Raw genomic sequence first — 21,673 nt, 5'->3', positions numbered from 1 at the left:
TTTATTATTATTATTATTGTTCTGGAGTGGTTTTAGGTTCATAGCAAAATTTAAAGAAAGGTTCAGAGATTTCCTGTACTCTTCCTGGCCGCCCCCCGCACATGCATAACCTCTCCCGCATTATCATCATCCCCCCATCAGAATGGTACATTTGTTACAATTGATGAACCTACAGTGACATATCATTATCACTCAAAGTCCGTGGTTTACATTAAAGTTGACTCTTGATGTTGAACAGTCTGTGAACACATTTTATAATGATATGTGTCCATCATTATAGTTTCATACAGAGTCTTTTCACTGCTCCAAAAGTCTGTGCTCTGCCTGTTTTCCTTCCCTATTTGCCAAACCCTGGCAACTACTGATCTTTTTACTGTCTCCATAGTTTTTCCTGTTCCAGAATGTCATATAGTTGGAATCATACAGTATGTAGGCTTTTCCGATTGGCTTCTTTCACTTAGTAATATGCATTGAAGTTTCCTTCATGTCTAGTCATGGGTTGATAGCTCATTTTTTAGTGCTTAATGATATTCCATTGTCTGGGTAAACCACAGTTCATCTGCTCACTGACTGAAAGACATCTTGGTTGCTTCCAGCTTTTGACAGTTAGGAATAGAGCTGCTGTAGACATCCATCCATCCAGGGTTTCGTGTGGATGTAGTTTTCAACACCTTTGGCTGAATACTTAGCAGCATGAATGCTGGATCCTATGGTAAGAGTATGTTTAGTTTCGTAAGAAACCTCCAATTTGTCTTCCAAAGTGGCTGTGCCATTTTGCATTCTCATCAGCAAACAGTGCAAGTTCCTTTTGCTGCACATCTTCACCAGCATTTGATATTGTCAGTGTTCTGGGTTTTGGCCATTCTAGTGGGTATGTAGTGGTATTTCATTGTCGTTTTAATCTGTATTTTCCTGATGACTGAAGATGTGGAGCACCTTTTCATATGCTTATTTGGTATCTGTATAACTTCTTTGGTGAGGTGTCTGTTAAGGTCTTTGGCCCATATTTTAATCTTAATTGAGTTGTTTGTTTTCTTATTGTTGAGTTTTAACAGTTCTTTGTATATCTTGGGTAACAGTCATTTATTGGCTATTCTTTCTTGTTTTTGTTTTTGTTTTTGCGGTACTCTCACTGTTGTGGCCTCTCCCGTTGTGGAGCACAGGCTGCGGACGCGCAGGCTCAGCGGCCATGGCTCACGGGCCCAGCCGCTCCGCGGCATGTGCGATCTTCCCGGACCAGGGCACGAACCCGTGTCCCCTGCATCGGCAGGTGGACTCTCAACCACTGAGCCACCAGGGAAGCCCCATTTATTGGCTATTCTTGTGCAAATACTTTATCCAAGTGTTGGCTTATCTTTACATTCTCTTGACAGTGTCTTTCACAGAGTGGAAATGTCCATTTTATTGAAGTCCAGCCTATCATGGATCATGCCTTTGGTGTTATATCCAAAAAATCATCATCAAGCCCCAAGGCCATCTAAGTTTTCTCCTTTGTTGTCTTCTAAGAGTTTTACATTTAGGTCTGTGATCCGTTTTGAGTTAATTTTTGTTAACGGTGTAAGGTCTGTGTTTAGAATCATTTTTTGCATATCAATGTACAATACCATTTGTTGAAGAGACTATCTTTGATCCTGTGTCAAAGATCAGTTGACTGTATTTATGAAGGTCTATTTCTAGGCTTTCTATTCTGTTAGATTGAGGATTATTATGTCTTTTTGGAGAATTGACCCCTTTATCATTAAATAATGCCCCTGTTTATCCCTGTTAACTTTCCTTGCGTTAAAATGGGCTCTGTCTGAAAGTAATATAACTCCTCTGCTCTCTTTTAATTAGTGTGTGCATGGTATATCTTTCTCCATTCATTTATTTTGATCTCTATGTGTCTTTATATTTAAAATGTTTTTTTGTAGATGGCATATAGTTGGGTCTTATGTTTTTGATGCATTCTAACAATCTGTCTTTTAATTAATTGGGATGTTGATGTTTAAAGTGATTTTGATTATCTTCATTGGTGTATCTGATCTTTGTGTATCTGTGGTTTGGTATCTGACATTGATTGGGTGGAAATTCTGAATCATTATTATTTCAGATATTCCTTCTGGTCCTTTCTTCTCCTTCTGGTATTCCCATTACATGTATATTACACTTTTTGTAGTTGTCCCACGGTCTTGGATATTGTTCTAGTTTTTTTTTGTTTGTTTGTTTGCTTTCAGTTTTTTTTCTCTTTGCTTTTCAGTTTTGGAGATTTCTGTTGAAATATCATCAGACTCAGAGATTTTCTCCTCAGTTGTATCCAGTCTACTAATAAGCCCAGCAAAGGCATTCTTCATCACTGTTACAGTATTTTTGATCTCTAGCATTCTTTTTTAGTTCTTCCTTAGAATTTCCATTTTTCTGCTTACATTGCTGATCTCTTCTTGCATGTTGTCTACCTTATCCATCAGAGCCCTTAGCATATTAATCATAGTTGTTTTAAATTCCTAGTCTGATCATCTCAATATTCCAGACATATTTGAGTCTGGTTATGATGCTTGCTCTGTCTCTTCAAATTGTGTATCTTTGCCTTTTGGTATGCTTTGTAATTTTTTCTTGATAGCCAGACATGATGTACTGGATAAAAGGAACTGCTATAACTAGTCCTTTGGTAATGTGGGCATAGGGTGTAGAGGGAAAGGAAGTGTTCCTAGTCCTATGACTAGGTCTCAGTCCATTAGAGAGCCTGTGCCCCTGGACAGTGTACTTCACAAGTGTTTCTCAATTTTTTCTTCCCCTCAGGTGGGAGAGGATGGCTGGAGGTGGCTGGAGTTGGGTATTTGCCTTCCCTGTGGTCAGCTGGCTCTGGTATTACTCCAGTGGGTTAGACTCCTCTGAAATAACTTCTTCTGAGGCAGACCTTCTTATAAAGAACAGACAGCTTGGTTCCTTTTCCTTTCCTCCTACTGGAAATGCCAGGTGATTTTTCTCTGACATTCACTGAGAACCAGGTTGAGTTCCAGGAGGTAACATTCACAAAAGTGTGGGGAATCCACTATGTCTAGGTCCACCTAGAGTTTTTTAAGTCTTTTCTTGTCCACACTGAGCCTCCAGCAATTGGTCATTGTGATCCTCTGGTTCTCCCTTTCTGTTTCTCCATGTTGGGGGGCAGTGGTTTGCTTGTTGACATCACTCCTCTGATGGATCTGGGGAGACTAGTTGATTTTTCAATTTTTAAGCTTTTTACTTATTTTTAGGACATTCTGGCAACTTCTAAGCCCCTTACATGCTGGACTGGAAACCAGAAGTCTCCCCATCATCTTTTGACTACCTTTCCTATAATGGAGAAAATCCCCACATTACAAGGCCTGCCTGCTAGAACATATGAGTCAAAACTCAGTTCCCATCTTTCCCTGCAGCCAGGGCACAAGCATGTGATCTAGCTTTGCCAATTGGATGCTCATGTGTGACTTTGATTTGGAAGATGGCAACACAAGGAAGCAGCTTGTGTGTGAAGTTTCCATTTCGGCTGACATGATAGGCAGCCTAGGCAACCTGCTTTTGTTGTGGGATTGGAGGTACATTTCTCACCAGGTGATTCTAGGATAGTTTTGGGCATCACTGGTGGTGCCTTAGCCTTAAGCTGATTCTCCAGGCTTCCCAACATGACTGTTATCATCCAATAGAATTTTAATATACTGTTTTTCTCCTTAGCCTGTTACCTTTTATTGCTTATTTCTAAGTTGGATACATGTTGGACCTACCTCCTCGTCTTCCTTTCGTATTGGGGATTAGAAATATCATATAACTGTGTTTACAGCTTACATTTTTTAAGAGTAGCTATTAATCACTACCAACCTTATGTATCATTTTAGGATTCACAGAGCACTTTTTCTTCATTCTAATGAATCCTTAAGATAACTTTATGAAACAGATACGTAGATTTTGTCATTTTGCCCTTTTTATAGATGAGGAAACTAAAACTTGGAGATGTTAACTCACTTGTCCAAGATCACCAAGTTAGCAATACATTGGAACCCAAATCTTTACTCTAAACGTGGTGATGTTTGTTTATGAAAGGGTGAGCAAGCATCTTTTTCACCATAAGGAGTTGAAAATATAAACAGACAAATGTCTATTTCAGAAAAGACTTACACTGCCTCTTGTCAAATTTTTAGTCTTGGGAACATTTACTGGAATGTTAGCTTTAGCTTAATAACAATAATAATAAAATCTAAAATTAGAGCATTTAAAGTTATTTTGACCTAACAGAACCCACAGCTAAAATACCACCATTCATTTCTTAACTACTCTACTCTTCTTCATACAGAATTTTAATGGTGATGGCTTTATTACTGTTTAATGTTTGTCTACAACATTTTACAAGCTACTGAATCGTTCTGATAAATATCTCCAGCATCCCTGAAATTACCCACTTGCATAATTACTCAGCAGGTTAACATTTGTGGTGTCTGGTGCTTTATAAGTAAACTGTTGAGTGATATGAACATTTGAGAGTTGATTACACAGTAAGGTTGTGCTTTGAAGAATGCTTAACATGGCATTTTGTCTGTATATTAATTTATATTTCAGTAACTTTTTTATAATGACTGCTCTTCATTTATTTATTTATTTTTTAACATCTTTATTGGAGTATAATTGCTTTACAATGGTGTGTTAGTTTCTGCTTTATAACAAAGTGAATCAGTTATACATATACATATGTTCCCATATCTCTTCCCTCTTGCGTCTCCCTCCCTCCCACCCCTCTATGTGGTCACAAAGCACCGAGCTGATCTCCCTGTGCTATGTGGCTGCTTCCCACTAGCTATCGGTTTTACATTAGGTAGTGTATATATGTACATGCCACTCTCTCACTTTGTCCCAGCTTACCCTTCCCCCTCCCCGGGTCCTCAAGTCCATTCTCTACTATGTCTGCATCTTTATTCCCATCCTGCCCTTAGGTTCTTCATGACCTTTTCTTTTTTTTTTAGATTCAATATATATGTGTTAGCAGACTGTACTTGCTTTTCTCTTTCTGACTTCACTTCACTCTGTACGACAGACTATAGGTCCATCCATCTGACTACAAATAAGTCAATTTTGTTTCTTTTTATGGCTGAGTAATATTCCATTGTATATATGTGCCACATCTTCTTTATCCATTGATCTGTTGATGGACACTTAGGTTGCTTCCACGTCTTGGCTATGGTAAATATAGCTGCAATGAACATTGTGGTGCATGACTCTTTTTGAATTATGATTTACTCAGGGTATATGCCCAGTAGTGGAATTGCTGGGTCGTATGGTAGTTCTATTTTTAGGTTTTCAAGGATCCTCCATACTGTTCTCCACAGTGGCTGTATCAATTTACATTCCCACCAACAGTGCAAGAGGGTTCCCTTTTCTCTACACCTTCTCCAGCATTTATTGTTTGTAGATTTTTTGATGATGGCCATTCTGACGTGTGTGAGATGATATCTCATTGTACTTTTGATTTGCATTTCTCTAATGATTAATGATGCTGAGCATTCTTTCAATGTGTTTATTGGCAATCTGTGTATCTTCTTTGGAGAAATGTCTGTTTAGGTCTTCGGCCCATTTTTGAATTGGGTTGTTCGTTTTTTTGATATTGAGCTGCATGAGCTGCTTTTACATTTTGGAGATTAATCCTTTGTCAGTTGCTTCGTTTGCAAATATTTTCTCCCATTCTGAGGGTTGTCTTTTGGTCTTGTTTATGGTTTCCTTTGCTGTGCAAAAGCTTTTGAGTTTCATTAGGTCCCATTTGTTTACTTTGTTTTTATTTCTATTTCTCTAGGAGGTGGGTCAAAAAGGATCTTGCTGTGATTTATGTCATAGAGTGTTCTGCCTATGTTTTCCTCTAAGAGTTTTATAATGTCTGGCCTTTCATTTAGGTCTTTAATCCATTTTGAGTTTATTTTTGTGTATGCTGTTAGGAAGTGTTCTAATTTCATTCTTTTACACGTAGCTGTCCAGTTTTCCCAGCACCACTGATTGAAGAGGCTGTATTTTCTCCATTGTATATTCTTGTTTCCTTTATCAAAGATAAGTTGCATGGGTTTATCTCTGGGCTTTCTATCCTGTTCCATTGATCTATATTTCTGTTTTTATGCCAGTACCATACTGTCTTGATTATTGTAGCTTTGTAGTATAGTCTGAAGTCAGGGAGCCTGACTCGTCCAGCTCCATTTTTCTTTCTTAAGATTGCTTTGGGTATTCAGGGTCTTTTGTGTTTCCATACAAATTGTGAAATTTTTTGTTCTAGTTCTGTGAAAAATGCCATTGGTAGTTTGATAGGGATTGCATTGAATCTGTATATTACTTTGGGTAGTATAGTCATTTTCACAATGTTGATTCTTCCAATCCAAGAACATGGTCTATCTCTCCATCTGTTTGTATCATCTTTCATTTCTTTCATCAGTGTCTTATTTATTCCAAGGTATTTTATTCTTTTTGTTGCAGTGGTAAATGAGAGTATTTCCTTAATTTCACTTTTAGATTTTTCATCATTAGTGTATAGGAATGCAAGAGATTTCTGTGCATTAATTTTGTATACTGCTACTTTACCAAATTCATTGATTAGCTCTAGTAGTTTTCTGGTAGCATCTTTAGGGTTCTCTATGTATAGTATCATGTCATCTGCAAACAGTGACAGCTTTACTTCTTCTTTTCTGATTTGGATTCCTTTTTTTTCTTTTTCTTCTCTGATTGCTGTGGCTAAAACTTCCAAAACAATGTTGAATAATAGTGGTGAGAGTGGGCAACCTTGTCTTGCTCCTGATCTTAGTGGAAATGGTTTCAGTTTTTCACCACTTAGGACTATTCTGGCTGTGGGTTTGTCATATATGGCCTTTATTATGTTGAGGTAAGTTCTCTCTATGCCTACTTTCTGGAGGATTTTTATCATAAATGGTTTTGAATTTTGTTGAAAGCTTTTTCTGCATCTATTGAGATGATCATATTGTTTTTATTCTTCAATTTGTTAATATGGTGTATCACATTGATTGATTTGCGTATATTGAAGAATCCTTGCATTCCTGGGATAAACCCCACTTGATCATGGTGTATGATCCTTTTAATGTGCTGTTGGATTCTGTTTGCTAGTATTCTGTTGAGGATTTTTGCATCTATGTTCATCAGTGATATTGGCCTGTAGTTTTCTTTCTTTGTGACATCTTTGTTTGGTTTTGATATCAGGGTGATGGTGGCCTCATAGAGTGAGTTTGGGAGTGTTCCTCCCTCTGCTATATTTTGGAAGAGTTTGAGAAGGATAGGTGTTAGCTCTTCTCTAAATGTTTGCTAGAATTCACGTGTGAAGCCTTCTGGTCCCGGGCTTTTGTTTGTTGGAAGATTTTTTTTTTTTTGGCAGTACATGGGCCTCTCACTGTTGTGGCCTCTCCCGTTGTGGAGCACAGGCTCCGGACACGCAGGCCCAGCGGCCACGGCTCACGGGCCCAGCCGCTCCGCAGCACACGGGATCTTCCTGGAACGGGGCACGAACCCGTGTCCCCTGCATCAGCAGGCAGACTCTCAACCACTGCGCCACCAGGGAAGCCTCTGTTGGAAGATTTTTAATCACAGTTTCAATTTCAGTGCTTGTGATTGGTCTGTTTATATTTTCTATTTCTTCCTGGTTCAGTCTTGGAAGGTTGTGCTTTTCTAAGAATTTGTCCATTTCTTCCGGGTTGTCCATTTTATTGGCACATAGTTGCTTGTAGTAATCTCTCATGATCCTTTGTATTTCTGCAGTGTCAGTTGTTCTTTTTCATTTCTAATTCTATTGATTTGAGTCTTCTCCCTTTTTTTCAAAATAGCCTGCCTAATGGTTTATCAATTTTGTTTATCTTCTCAAAGAACCAGCTTTTAGTTTTATTGATCTTTGCTATTGTTTCCTTCATTTCTTTTTTCATTTATTTCTTATCTGATCTTTATGATTTCTTTCCTTCTGCTAACTTTGGGGTTCTTTTGTTCTTCTTTCTCTAATTGCTTTAAGTGTAAGGTTAGGTTTTTTATTTGAGAGGTTTCTTGTTTCTTGAGGTAGGATTGTATTGCTATAAACTTCCCTCTTAGAACTGCTTTTGCCGCATCCCATAGGTTTTGGGTTGTCATGTTTTCATTGTCATTTGTTTCTAGGTATTTTTTGATTTCCTCTTTGATTTATTCAGTGATCTCTTGGTTATTAAGTAGTGTATTGTTTAGCCTCCATGTGTTTGTATTTTTTACAGATTTTTTTCTGTAATTGATATTTAGTCTCATAGCGTTGTGGTCACAAAAGATACTTGATATGATTTCAATTTTCTTAAATTTACCAAGGCTTGATTTGTGACCTAAGATATGATCTATCCTGGAGAATGTTCCATGAGTACTTGAGAAGAAAGTGTATTCTGTTGTTTTGGATGGAATGTCCTATAAATATCAATTAAGTCCATCTTGTTTAATGTATCATTTAGAGCTTGTGTTTCCTTATTTATTTTCATTTTGGATGATCTGTCCATTGGTAAAAGTGGGGTGTTAAAATCCCCTACTGTGGGTTGAGAATCTGCCTGCCAATGCAGGAGACATGGGTTCGGGCCCCGGTCTGGGAAGATCCCACATGCAACGGAGCAACTAGGCCCATGAGCCACAACTAATGAGCCTGCGCGTCTGGAGCCTGTGCTCTGCAACAAGAGATGCTGCGACAGTGAGAGCCCCACGCACCGCGATGAAGAGTGGCCCCCGCTCGCTGCAACTAGAGAAACCCCTCACACAGAAACGAAGACCCAACACAGCCAAAAATAAATAAATAATTGATTTTTTAAAAATCCCCTACTACGATTGTGTTACTGTCGATTTCCCCTTTTATGGCTGTTAGCATTTGCCATATGTTTTGAGGTGCTTCTATGTTGGGTGCATAAATATTTACAATTGTTATATCTTCTTCTTGGATTGATCCCTTGATCATTATGTAGTGTCCCTCTTTGCCTCTTGTAATAATCTTTATTTTAAAGTCTATTTTGTCTGATATAAGAATTGCTACTCCAGCTTTCTTTTGATTTCCATTTGCACGGAATATCTTTTTCCATCCCCTCACTTTCAGTCTGTATGTGTCCCTAGGTCTGAGGTGGGTCTCTTGTAGACAGCATATAGATGGGTCTTGTTTTTGTAACCATTCAGCCAGTCTGTGTCTTTTGGTGGGAGCATTTAATCCATTTACATTTAAGGTAATTATCGATATGTACGTTCCTATTACCATTTTCTTAATTGTTTGGGGTTTTATTTTGTAGGTCTTTTCCTTCTCTTGTGTTTCCTGCCTAGAGAAGTTCCTTTAGCATTTGTTGTAAAGCTGGTTTGGTGGTGCTGTGTTCTCTTAGCTTTTGCTTGTCTGTAAAGGTTGTAATTTCTCCATCGAATCTGAATGAGATCCTTGCTGGGTAGAGTAATCTTGGTTGTAGGTTTTTCCCTTTCATCACTTTAAATATGTCCTGCCACTCCTTTGTGGCTTGCAGAGTTTCTGCTGAAAGATCAGCTATTAACCTTATGGGGGTTCCCTTGTATGTTATTTGTTTTTCCCTTACTGCTTTTAATATTTTTTCTTTGCATTTAATTTTGCATAGTTTGATTAATATGTGTCCTGGTGTGTTTCTCCTTGGATTTATCCTGTATGGGACTCTCTGCACTTCCTGGACTTGATTAACTATTTCTTTTCCCATATTAGGGAAGTTTTCAGCTATAATCTCTTCAAATATTTTCTCATTCCCTTTCTTTTTCTCTTCTTCTTCTGGGACCCCTATAATTCGAATGTTGGTACATTTAATGTTGTCCCAGAGGTCTCTGAGACTGTCCTCAATTCTTTTCATTCTTTTTTCTTTAATCTGCTCTGCAGCAGTTATTTCCACTATTTTATCTTCTAGGTCACTTATCCATTCTTCTGCCTCAGTTATTCTGCTGTTGATTCCTTCTAGAGAATTTTAAATTTCATTTATTGTGTTGCTCATCATTTTATGTTTGCTCTTTAGTTCTTCTAGTTCCTTGTTAAACGTTTCTTGTATTTTTTCCATTCTATTTCCAAGATTTTTGGATCATCTTTACTATCATTATTCTGAATTCTTTTTCAGGTAGACTGCCTGTTTCCTCTTCATTTGTTTGGTCTGGTGGGTTTTTACCTTGCTCCTTCATCTGCTGTATGTTTCTCTGTCTTCTCATTTTTCTTAACTTACTGTCTTTGGGGTCTCCTTTTAGCAGGCTTCAGGTTTGTAGTTCCCGTTGTTTTTGGTGTCTGCCCCCAGTGGCTAAGGTTGGTTCAGTGGGTTGTGTAGGCTTCCTGGTGGAGGGGCCTAGTGCCTGTGTTCTGGTGGCTGAGGCTGGATCTTGTCTTTCTGGTGGGCAGGTCCATGTCTGGTGGTGTGTTTTGGGGTGTCTGTGACCTTATTATGATTTTAGGCAGCCTCTCTGCTAATGGGTGGGGTTGTGTTTGTGTCTTGCTGGTTGTTTGGCATGGGGTGTCCAGCACTGTAGCTTGCTGGTCGTTGAGTGGAGCTGGGTCTTAGGTTGAGATGGAGATCTCTGGGAGACTTTTGCCATTTGATATTACATGGAGCTGGGAGGTCTCTGGTGGACCAATATCCTGAACTTGGCTCTCCCACCTCAGAGGCACAGGCCTGACGCCCAGCCGGAGCACCAAGACCCTGTCATCCACACGGCTCAGAATAAAAGGGAGAAAAAAGGAAAGGAAGAAAAAATAAAGTTATTAAAATAAAAAATAAAAGATAATTATTAAGAAAAATATTTAAAGTAATAAAAAAAGAAAGAATGAAAGAGAGAAGAGAGCAAGCAAACCAAAAAACAAATCCACCAATGATAACAAACGCTAAAAACTATACTAAAGAATCCAAGAAAAACCAAAAAAATGGACAGACATTAACCCTAGGACAAATGGTAAAAGCACAGCTATGCAGACAGAATCACATGCAGAAGCATTCACATACTCACAAAAAGAGAAAAAAAGAAAAACATGTGTATATCGTTTCTCCCAAACTCCACCTCCTCAATTTGGGATGATTCGTTGCCTGTTCAGGTATTCCACAGATGCAGGTACCTCATGTTGATTGTGGAGATTTAATCTGCTGCACCTGAGGCTGCTGGGAGAGATTTCCCTTTCTCTTTGTTCACACAGTCCCGGGATTCAGCTTTGGATTTGGACCCGCCTCTGCGCGTAGGTCGCCTGAGGGCGTCTGTTCTTCACTCAGACAGGACAGGGTTAAAGGAGCAGGTGATTCGCAGGCTCTGGCTCACTCAGGCCGGGGGGGAGGGAGGTGTACGGAGTGCAGTGCGTGGGGAGCCTGCGGGGGAGGGGCCCGTAGTGCGCGGCGAGCCTCTGAGGGAGGGGCACGGAGTGCGGGGCGGGCCTGCGTCGGCAGAGGCCGCCATGATGTTGCACCAGCCTGAGGCGCGCCGTGCGTTCTCCCGGGGAAGTTGTCCCCGGATCCCGGGACCCTGGCAGTGGCGGGCTGGAGGGGCTCCCCGGAAGGGAGGTGTGGAGAGTGACCTGTGCTCGCACACAGGCTTTTTGGTGGCGGCAGCAGCAGCCTTAGCGTCTCATGCCCGGCTCTGGGGTCCGCGCTCTTAGGCGCGGCTCACGCCAGTCTCTGGAGCTCCTTTAATCAGCGCTCTTAACCCCCCCCTCCCCGCGCACTGCAAAACAGAAAGAGGCAAGAAAAAGTCTCTTGCCTCTTCGGCAGCTCCAGACATTTTCCGGGACTCCCTCCCGGCTAGCCGTGGTGCACTAACCCCTTCAGGTTGTGTTCACGCCGCTAGTTCTCTCCTTGCGCTCCGACCGAAGCCCGAGCCTCAGGTTCCAGCCTCGCCCGCCCCGGCGGGTGAGCAGACAAGCTTCTCGGGCTGGTGAGTGCTGGTCGGCGCCAATCCTCTGTGCGGGCATCTCTCCGCTTTGTCCTCCGCACCCCTGTGGCTGTGCTCTCCTCCGTGGCTCCGAAGCTTTACCCCTCCGCCACCCGCAGTCTCCGCCCGCGAAGGGGCTTCCTAGTGTGTAGAAACCTTTCCTCCTTCACGGCTCCCTGCCACTGGTGCTGGTCCCGTCCCTATTCTTTTGTCTCTGTTTATTCTTTTTTCTTTTGCCCTACCCAGGTACATGGGGGAGTTTCTTGCCTTTTGGGAGGTCTGAGGTCTCCTGCCAGCGTTCAGTAGGTGTTTTGTAGGAGTTGTTAAACACGTAGATGTATTTCTGATGTATTTGTGGGGAGGAACGTGATCTCCACGTCTTACTCTTCTGCCTTCTTGAAGCTCGGATCTGCTTTTCATTTATTAGAATGTAGGGAAACTGTAGGATGAGGAATGAGTGACTCAGTGAAGTCAATGAAGAATTATTTTTCTTAAATGTGATGAGACCTCTCTTTCTTTTTTTCTTCTCCAGTTAATGGTAACTGTGTTTTGGGGGAATTTCTTTTAGAGTTACTGGTTGTATCAGTCAAGGTTCACTTGCAGAGCACAGAATTCACACTTTATCTCTCTGGTTTTCCTTGCCATACTTCCCACTGCCCCCCTTTTAAACCAGTCATTGAAGTTATGTTATTTTTGGCTGTTTTTACTTTTGTATTTGGGATGTACCTAGCTAGTATATGTGTTTTGCAAATGCTATTGCTGTTATTTATAATGTTTGTCTTATCAAAAATTTTACATATTCAGTGTTCTTCAGATTCTGCCCCGTGGAACATAGATTTGGGGAATTGACCTGAAATTTCTATACTGTCTTTAAACAAAGGTTAACTTCTCCCAGTTTATGGAAAAACATATACTGCATAGTTTTTCCAGTTCTCCCCCCCTTCTCCCTTAACCTCCACTTGGTGTGAATGTTATGTGCTTCTGTATAAAATTCTCTATTGAATTAAGTAGTAAATGGTGGTAATTCATAGTCATCTGCCAATAATCCTTTTTCTTCTTGGTGATTTACTCCCTATGTTTGAAAATTACTTTATTTAAATCTCTTGATATAAATATTTTGTTTTAATGGTGGCATCTGTTCTTATAAATGCAAATTCAGAAGAGTAATGATAAAGCAAACCAGGCAATCAGATTGTAAGAATAGTATCTGTAAATATTTACATGCTGTTAGTATATGAGAAATATATACATGTATATAAAACAATGAAAATCAGCCTTTTGGAAAAAATCTAGAGTTTCATGAATCTTCTGAGAAGCCCAATGAACTAAGGATTGTCAGGTGATGCAACGTTCGCTTGCCGAGCAGGTGTTCTGAGTTGGCTTAATAAGGGAGGCTACATTTCTTGGCTCCCTTTTTCCAGTTCACAGAACTTGCTAGCTCTTGGTTTTGCCACCAGGTAGACTCCATCTCAGTACACCTTCAGAACGCTGGCATGTCTAACTGTAACTTAAGTGTAACTGTAACTTAACTGTAACTATGAAGTGTTCTGTACACATCAGGTGACCTGACTTAAAAGTGCTGGGCCACTATATGGATTGTTTTCTCCTGTGCCTTCCACCCTGGGAGAGTTACAGAGTGAAAGCTTTCTTTCTCTCACAGAGGTGTAGTCCTGGTGGTGCATTTTGGGATTAGTAAGTAAAAGAACGCTGTGGGAATTTAGGGCGGGGGATGTTCACTCTGAAACTGTGTTGCCCAGGGAAGGCTTTATGAAGTATGTGGCATGGTGAATTAATTTGATTTTAAAGGATGTGTTATTCAGATGGAGCAAGAATAGTTCACTTTGTGGAAACTTACCTTTGCTTTTTTAAAAGGAAACCCAATTAAGTGCTGAGGGTCACCATAGGCCTTTTAAAAAACTGTTACGGTCTTGAGATGTAGAACTCGAAGGGAATTTCTTTGCTCTTAAAGGAGAGGATAGAAGCATTTCATGCTGGCTCATCTTCTCCAATAGTGTTTGTCCTACGCCACCTTTCTCAGAATATAGACCCAAAGGGAGGGGATCTTCTGAGACTCTTAGCACTATCATCAATCATAGGTTGGTTAGCAGTCTCTTTTCTTCTCGTTAATTGAACAGCAAAGAACACTGACTAATTGAGGATTTTAAAGAGATTACAAATTCTTCTGGATAAAAATAGCATTGGTGGTTACAAGTACTCAGCTGAAGTTAAGAGTTATCAGTCTTGCTTTGGGAAACAAGGTGACCAACTAACTGGTTTCAGGAAAACTACCTCTCCTATTCCAGTGATTAGTTAATAAAATTATTCCTGACAGTGGCAGGCCAAGAAGCTCAGGCAGTTACATATTTCGAGACAGAGAACCCATTGTCCAAAGGTCTCAGAAGAGCCTTTGCAAACACACAGAAAGGATTTAGAACAATTTGCATAAATCTCCCCATGGATAGCGACATGGCTCCAGTATTGGGGTGGTTCCAGGAACCCCTCCTTGGCTGTATCGTGGGGTGACGCTGTGCTTGGTGAGAACTCAGTCTCCTGACGGTTTTTGCCAGCAGGATGGGGTGATGGGACGCTGAATAAGCCTACTGTTTGGTTCCACATAAGGACTCTTTTGTGTTGGCCTGGGGCAGCCATATTCAAGTTTGTCTTCTTTTTCCCCAATGATGTTTTTGGACTTTGTGGGCTGGAGAATTAAGCACAACACCTATTCTGAGCTAATCTGTCAGACTTTGCTCTGAAAGCTAACCATAGCCCCTTGTATTCTAGAATGTGGTAAATAATAGTCATACATATGGAGACTTAGGCTTTTTTTTTTCGTTGAAGTATAGTTGATTTACATTATTAGTTTCAGGTGTACAGCGTTGCTATTCAACATTTTTTATAGATTATACTCCGTTTAAAGTTATTACAAAACAGTGGTTATATTTCTCAGTGCTGTATAATTGGAGACTTCTGGTTTCTTAAAAGTAGGGGAGAGGAGGAGACTGCTTGGCATGACCAGATAGCTGGGCATTCACACCTGTCCATTGTGGAACTGTGGGAAGTAATTCCCTTCTGTTAATATTGTTTGCCTTGCTCACTAACTTCTCTAAGAACTATGTTCTCTTACATAGTTAACGAACAAGTTGTACTTTAATATTGGCCTATGAAAGGTGTGGGTCACTCTGGGGTGTAGTTTAAAATGCCAGGTGGTTACAAATCTGTTTCAACTTTTCTTTTTTTCTTACTCATTTTGGAAAAACAATGGTATATATTAAACACTACATATTAGGAGCTTTACTGGTTTCTTGCACGGAATGTTATCATTCTAGAAGCCACATAAGGAGTCTTAATTTAAAATCCAGAGAGTAGTTTATGCACTGGGGAAATTTAGTGCTTTAAGTGTAAAAATGAAATCCACTGATTCTAACCTGGAGTTTATTTTCTTTCCGTCTGCTAGCTTGATTTCTCAGCTTTGTTCTAATAATACAAACATTTTTATGTTTATTTATAGGTGGCTTTAACCAAGAGAGCAGATCCAGCCGAACTTAGAACAATATTTTTGAAGGTCAGTATAAAGGAATCTGTTTTGTTTTTTGTTTGACTTGTGTTCTGTAACTTTGAAGATTATTTTTGAGCAGCTCTTAATTTCACTGTTATATTTAAAAAAAAATCCCGCAAAGTATCTTAAGACGTGTAAAAGAGATCCTTTACAGTTATATCTATTTTTAAAAATGTATCAGGTACTTGTAGGCGACTGTTTGTGATGGCTGCATTGTTTATGTTTTACTTTCTTTTGTCTCACACGGTATTAGGTATTGAAACAGAGTTGCCCGGGCGGTGGGGGGGGGGGGGCTGTTCCGGAGTGGGGAGGGATTTAGTCTCACAACCCATTTACCTTTCCAGGGTTGACTTGTGCAGTTTGATGATACTAATATTTTTCCTCCTAAGAAGTTTAAAGCTCTTCGTAAACATCTTAGTAATCCTTCTTTCATCCAAAGGGGACCAGCCTTGTCTCTCCTTAGAGCATTGTTGTTGCTCTTATCATCATCATCTTCATCATATCATTTTACTTCAACTGTGGTGCCCTTGAGGAGGCCCCAGTATGAGTAATAGTAGATACTACATCACAACAGACAGCACACAAGTTTACTTCCTTAGTTTCTTACGCTTGCACCTACTTTGTGATATTAGGCACTGAGTGATTAATACTCTAATAAAAGCCTACCTCAGGTCCCAAACACTGGACCACCTTTAAGGTTATTTAACTGGCAATGAAGTACTAAAAAAAGAAAGAAAAGGCCACTTTTGTAAAGAAAATTTTAAAAAATATATACGTGGACCTTTTCTAAACATGGTGAAAAGGTAGCTGTGCTATATATAAAGAGGATCAAGCCTTCAAGTGAGAAACTTATTGTACTGCTGTGTGTCAGATATATGGCTTAGGAAGTTATTAATTCTGTGAGCATCACTTTCCTCATCAAACTGTGTCACTATTAAAAAATTGAGGAATCAAGGAATTTGAATACTGATAGGATTATTTGATATTAAAGAATTGTTATTAATTGATTTTTTAGGCCAGGTAATGGTATTCCGAATATGGGAACTATAGAGTCTTTTTCATTTAGAGATGTACACTGAAGTATTTACAGATGAGATTATGATATCTGAGATTTGCTTTTAAATAACCCAGTTTTGGTGAGGTAGGAGAAATAAGTGGGCAGTATGATGGTAATTTTTGCAATTGGGAAATGGAATATTGGGTTTATTATACTATTCAATCTACTTTGTGTATATTGATATATGAACATTTTCATAATGTCATAAAAATTTGTAAAGATTCAATGAAAAAACTTATTTGAAAGTGATATGCGTTAGATATGCACGTGATGTGCATCAGATATCGATTCAGTAAATGCTTGAAATTAAATAATTCAAAAAAAGAGACGGACTCCAAGAGAAAATGGTTAAAAATATGAGCAAAATATGAGAAAAAAATGTATAAGGTGGATTGTATTATATATAAGAAAGCAGAATTCTTTATAAATTTGTTTTTTGCCCAGAAAGGTCAATACAGTGTAGAGATTCTAAGGTGGAAAAGAATTCTGGATAACGAAAGTCCAGAAAACAGAAACACATTTCCTTCTCACCTAGACTAGTGTTTGTTGCTGTGCACGTTGGGCCCCCCACGATTGGGCTGAGGTGTGTATGAGTGAACCATAGACATTTTAAAGGTATGTATTTAAGGTCTACTCTCATGAGGTAATTCTGGAAGACCACTTGCAGAAGAGCACGTGAGTGGGTTGCTAAGGAGCCTAGAGAGATGCATACAACTGGTTAACTCTAGCTGGCAAAGTCATCATCATTCCTTGAACTCAGGATCTGTGTACTTCCCATCTTCTAAACCAGCAATAGCTGTGGGCATCCTTCTGGCGGGAAATGGGAACAACTTAGAGTGTCTCAGGAGATGGTGCATCTTGGGTACTTACTGGTCTTTTGATGTGATCCAGTGCAAAGGCTCCATGTAAAAGCCGTGCCCACCCTTTGATGGCACGTGGTGGCTGGTGAGGCTGGGTTAAGATTCTGCTTTGGAACAACGTATCTTTTTTCCAGCTGCCACATCTCAGTAGCAGGCAAGTCTTTACTGCAGACAAATGAGATTGGTCAGGTAGACCCAAGGAGGGTAGCAGTCCCTGCAGAGTTCTGGAGAGCCACCTGTGGGGCTTCTGCGTCAGCGGGCCGGAAGGCTGGGCTGGAACCTTTGGGACCAGATAGGGGAGTGCTGCCTTCTCTTGGCGTGGCTGGGACTACGTGGCTTTTGAGTGAGAGTTCCATATGACTTAGAGTCCGAGAGGATGATGTGGGGCAACTGTCCCCGAAGAAAACAGTGGTCAGCAGTTTCTGGAAGGCATTGTGGATCTGGCAGAGGTTCGGATGATCTCATCAGGCTTGGGTAGTGTGGTACCAACACAAATCCACCTTGGCTCCGCACGCTGAGGAGCTCTTGTTTACCCTCTGCCGCAGACGCTGTTATGGGGGAAGAATAGGGAGAGAGGCGCCTGGAGGCTGGACCAGGCGTGTCTCTGTTGGGGCTGGGCTTTTCAGTTAAGCGCGGATCAGCAGTGAGCATGCTGTAAACCTGACTGCTTTGCTGACTTTCTGTGACTCTTTCCTGACTTTCCTTATTTATAAATATCCCAACCTTCTCTCTGCTAAACTAGTTAGATGATTCTTCTGTAGCTTAGGGGAGGTGGAGAGAAGCTTCACTGTACCCTTTGGACCAGATGTGCTGGTAACAGGGGAGTGGCAGCTGTGAAGAGCAGAGAGAGCTAGCAGAACCAAAACAGATAAGGAAAGAGGGGTCCTGGTGGGCTAAAATGGGCCCAATTCTGGCTTATTTTAGTTTTTTGAAAAGAGTTAAAATCAACTCCACTTCGTTTTTTGAAGCTGCTTACTGTATGTTAAGTACAGTGTCAGGTGTTGGGGATATAAAGATGCATAAATCATGGCTCCTGCCCTTAACTATCTCACTGTGTGTGTATTTAAGTGTAAAAAAATAATATGGTTGATCTGCATTATGTAGCATTAATTAGCAGGGAGATGATGTGGGGCTAATTACATCTTCCTAGAGAGGGTCATTAAAAGTTGCGGGAGGTGGTGATAGTTGAGCTGGTATTTATCAGATGGAGAAGGCGGAGGAGGGTTGTGGAGCAAAGGAAGACCGTTCCAGGCAAAGGCAATAGCATGACCAAAGCAAAGAGCTCTAAGAGCTCCAGGTGTGGCAGTGGCCTGCAGCATAGGGGCTTAGGCAATGGTACTAGAATGGTAGGCAGGGTGGAACTTGGCATAAAGCATCCCCAGCCTAAGGTGTTTGAATTTTTTTATGCAGGCTTTTCTAGTGATATGTGGCGGGTAATGTTTTGTCTGGATGTAGAAGTTGAGGTCTAGGTGTAGTCAGTTTTGTTTCTAAACGTTGATGTGGGGTTTTCCTCTGCCTAACACTTTCCGTGCTTCTTCATGTTAAACAGGTGTGTATTTGAGTGCTTACAGTTTAAATAAAAGCCCATGGAAATTCGCAGTGAGTGGGATGTGCAGAAAAAGGAGACCAGATTTACAGGCATGCAGAAGGTAAAAAAAATCTTAAGTTAGCACAGTCAAGGGTCACTTGTGTGGTTAAAGCAAATGCCACAGGAAATGGGAGGAGGGAGCAGTCCCTGTGGTGGGGAGAGGTCAGAGAAGGCTCCTTGGAGAGGGAATTTGTGGAGCCCCAGGGTCGCGTGGGAGCTGGGCAGGCACTGAGGAGGGCAGCCGAGGCTTCTGGGAAACAGGACCACATTGGAGGGAAGGCCTGGAGGTGGGTTTGGGAGCAAACAGCCTCCAGATTGAAGGATTCCTGCTCATTCTTCAAATGTTTATTTAAATTCAACTCTGTGCCAAGGAGTCTGCCAAGTATTACAGTGTGTGGGTGACAAAATTAGAAAGAGAATTGGGAGTTTGCTATTTCTGCTAAACAATAAGAAGCCATTGAAGGTTTTCTGAGTTATCCAGCGACATGGAGTGTGGGTCTGAGATTTGATTGGTGCAGCAAGACCATGGGTTAGGCAGCGACGGGTGTAATTGTGGTGTGAGACCCTAATAACTTGATGAGGGTTTTGGTAGCAGGGAGAATGGAGAACGGGCAAGTTAAAGACATTTTGAAGGACCATTTGGTTGAAAAGGACCGATCTTTTATTCTTTGTCAACAAAAGCATAATATATACTTTAAAAAATGTTTGTAGGCAAAATTGGAAAAATAATTCCTTCTTTGAAAAACTTTTTTCGTATGACAAAACAGTTCCTATGTTTTGAAAATTTAAAAGGCAGATGTGTATAAAGAAATGTAACTTGTGATCCATATATATTTATGTCTATATGTTTATATATACATGTATCCATTTCCCTCTCCCTGTTTCTTTGTCTCTGTATATGAATATAATTATTTTCCTTAACAGGAAATACCATTTTGTATCCATTTTTTCCCTCACCTAAGATGTTATGAATACCTTTTTCTATAATTGAAAGCATTTCTGCATTATTTTTATTGCTATCATATTACTGTATATGGCTGTTTTACCATAATTTATCTAGCCACTCCCTATTCTTGGATGTTTAGTTGTCTTCTCTGCTCTGCTGTCATTAACAACACTGTAATGAATACCCTTGAAACTACATTTTTGCATATAGCTAGCATTTTCTTAGGATAAATTCATAGAAGTGGTATCGTTGGATTAAAGAGTGGGTTTACAACGCTTTACAACACTTTAAGGCTTTTGGTTCTTGGCAGACTGCCTTTCAAGAAGATTGTATCAGTACACGTTTTTGGGAGTATGGAAGTTTTCATTTCTCCACATTATGACGTCAACTCAGATTATTGAAAAAAATACAGCAGCAGCAGTAAGAAACCTTTCTGCCAACTTGTTAGTTGAAAAATTGTATCTTCTTTTAAATTTTTATCAACAGTAACATATTTTTCTGTATTAACTTTGTGATAATTGTATTTAAAATTTTTTGTTATAATTTACAAATATACAGAAAATAGAGTAGTACAGTAAACACCCACATAACCACCACTTAATTTAAATTAATATCTGTCATAGTTTCATATATGTATTTAATGATATATTTCAGTGTAAGTTAGCTGTCACCATGATTCAGCTGAAATACTTTGGCATACAGCTCCAACTAATAACAGTTTCCCTCATGGCCATGATATATATCACTGTGCACTTAATGAAATTAATAGTAATTCCTTAATAACATAAAATACTTGATCCATATGCAAATTCTTAATTATACTTTATTCCACCCCTATAACAGGGAATCAGGGTGAAGAATGGTCAGACGTAGTGATCAGGTGTGCACAGCATTTCTCTGTGGCTAGAAAACAGTCAAGGAGAATTTGCCCTTCAGCCCTCAGATGTGAATGATTTGTGGCAAACATGGGTGGCTGGATGATTATAGTTCTGGTGTGTTCACAGTTGATAGACTTCTGTTTAACCAGTGGTGAGCAGGCCAGTTAGGCCCCCTGGCCTCTGAGCATACAGTGTAGTGACACATTCCTTTCCTTTACTACTGTATTCATTGGGTGTGGTGGTGCGTCTTCATGTTGACAGTTGGCTTATTAGTCAGGGTTCTCCAGAGAAACAACCAGTAGGAGATATCTCTAGCTCTAGCTCTAGCTATTTATCTATCTAATGAGATTTATTGTGAGGAATTGGCTCCCACCATCCATTTTAGAGGCTGAGAAGTCCCATGATATACTGTCTGCGGGCTGGAAACCCAGGAAAACCTGTGTTGTAATTCAGTCCCAGTCTGAAGGCCTGAGAACCAGGGGAGCTGATGATGTAAATCCCAGTCTGAGGGCCAGAGAAGACAGGTCCCAGCTCAAGCAATGGGGAAGGATAAAAGGTGTGAATTTTTCTTTCCTCCACCTTTTATTCTATTTGGTCCCCAATGGATTGGATGAAGTTCATCCATATTGGGGAGGAAAATCCACTTTACTGAGGCCACAGATTGAAATGTCACACTCATCCAGAAACAGCTTCACAGACACACCCAGAAACAATGATTAACCTGGGCACCTGTTGGCCAGTCAAGTTGACCCATAAAATTAACCGTCACAATTAGTATTATACTAGGTTGTGCAAGGAATCCTAAAAGCCTTCCCATTTTATAAGTATATATGTTTAATCATATTAAAACTTCCAAAAATTGTAAGGGAGAGAAGCTTCAGGTCATTTGTAAAATCTATTACCAAAGAAGGATTAAA

General features: G+C 40.2%; 1 protein-coding gene across 8 annotated transcripts in view; it reads left to right on the top strand.

Moving 5' to 3' along the window:
- The window catches only part of SLC25A13 (solute carrier family 25 member 13), a 297,241-nt gene that overhangs the window by 16,966 nt on the left and 258,602 nt on the right, over positions 1–21,673 (top strand). For all 8 annotated transcript variants that reach the window (XR_009541995.1, XR_009541993.1, XR_009541994.1 and 5 more), the window contains one exon: positions 15,380–15,433. Coding sequence is in view for 4 of the 8 variants with exons in the window: in XM_060157064.1 (XP_060013047.1) it covers positions 15,380–15,433 (54 nt within the window). In the remaining 4 variants the exon portion in view is untranslated. The remainder of the gene's footprint in view (positions 1–15,379; positions 15,434–21,673) is intronic.

Source organism: Lagenorhynchus albirostris, chromosome 8 (genome assembly GCF_949774975.1).
Source record: "Lagenorhynchus albirostris chromosome 8, mLagAlb1.1, whole genome shotgun sequence".
Classification (NCBI taxonomy): domain Eukaryota; kingdom Metazoa; phylum Chordata; class Mammalia; order Artiodactyla; family Delphinidae; genus Lagenorhynchus; species Lagenorhynchus albirostris.
This window is presented reverse-complemented; position numbering and strand designations above follow the sequence as displayed.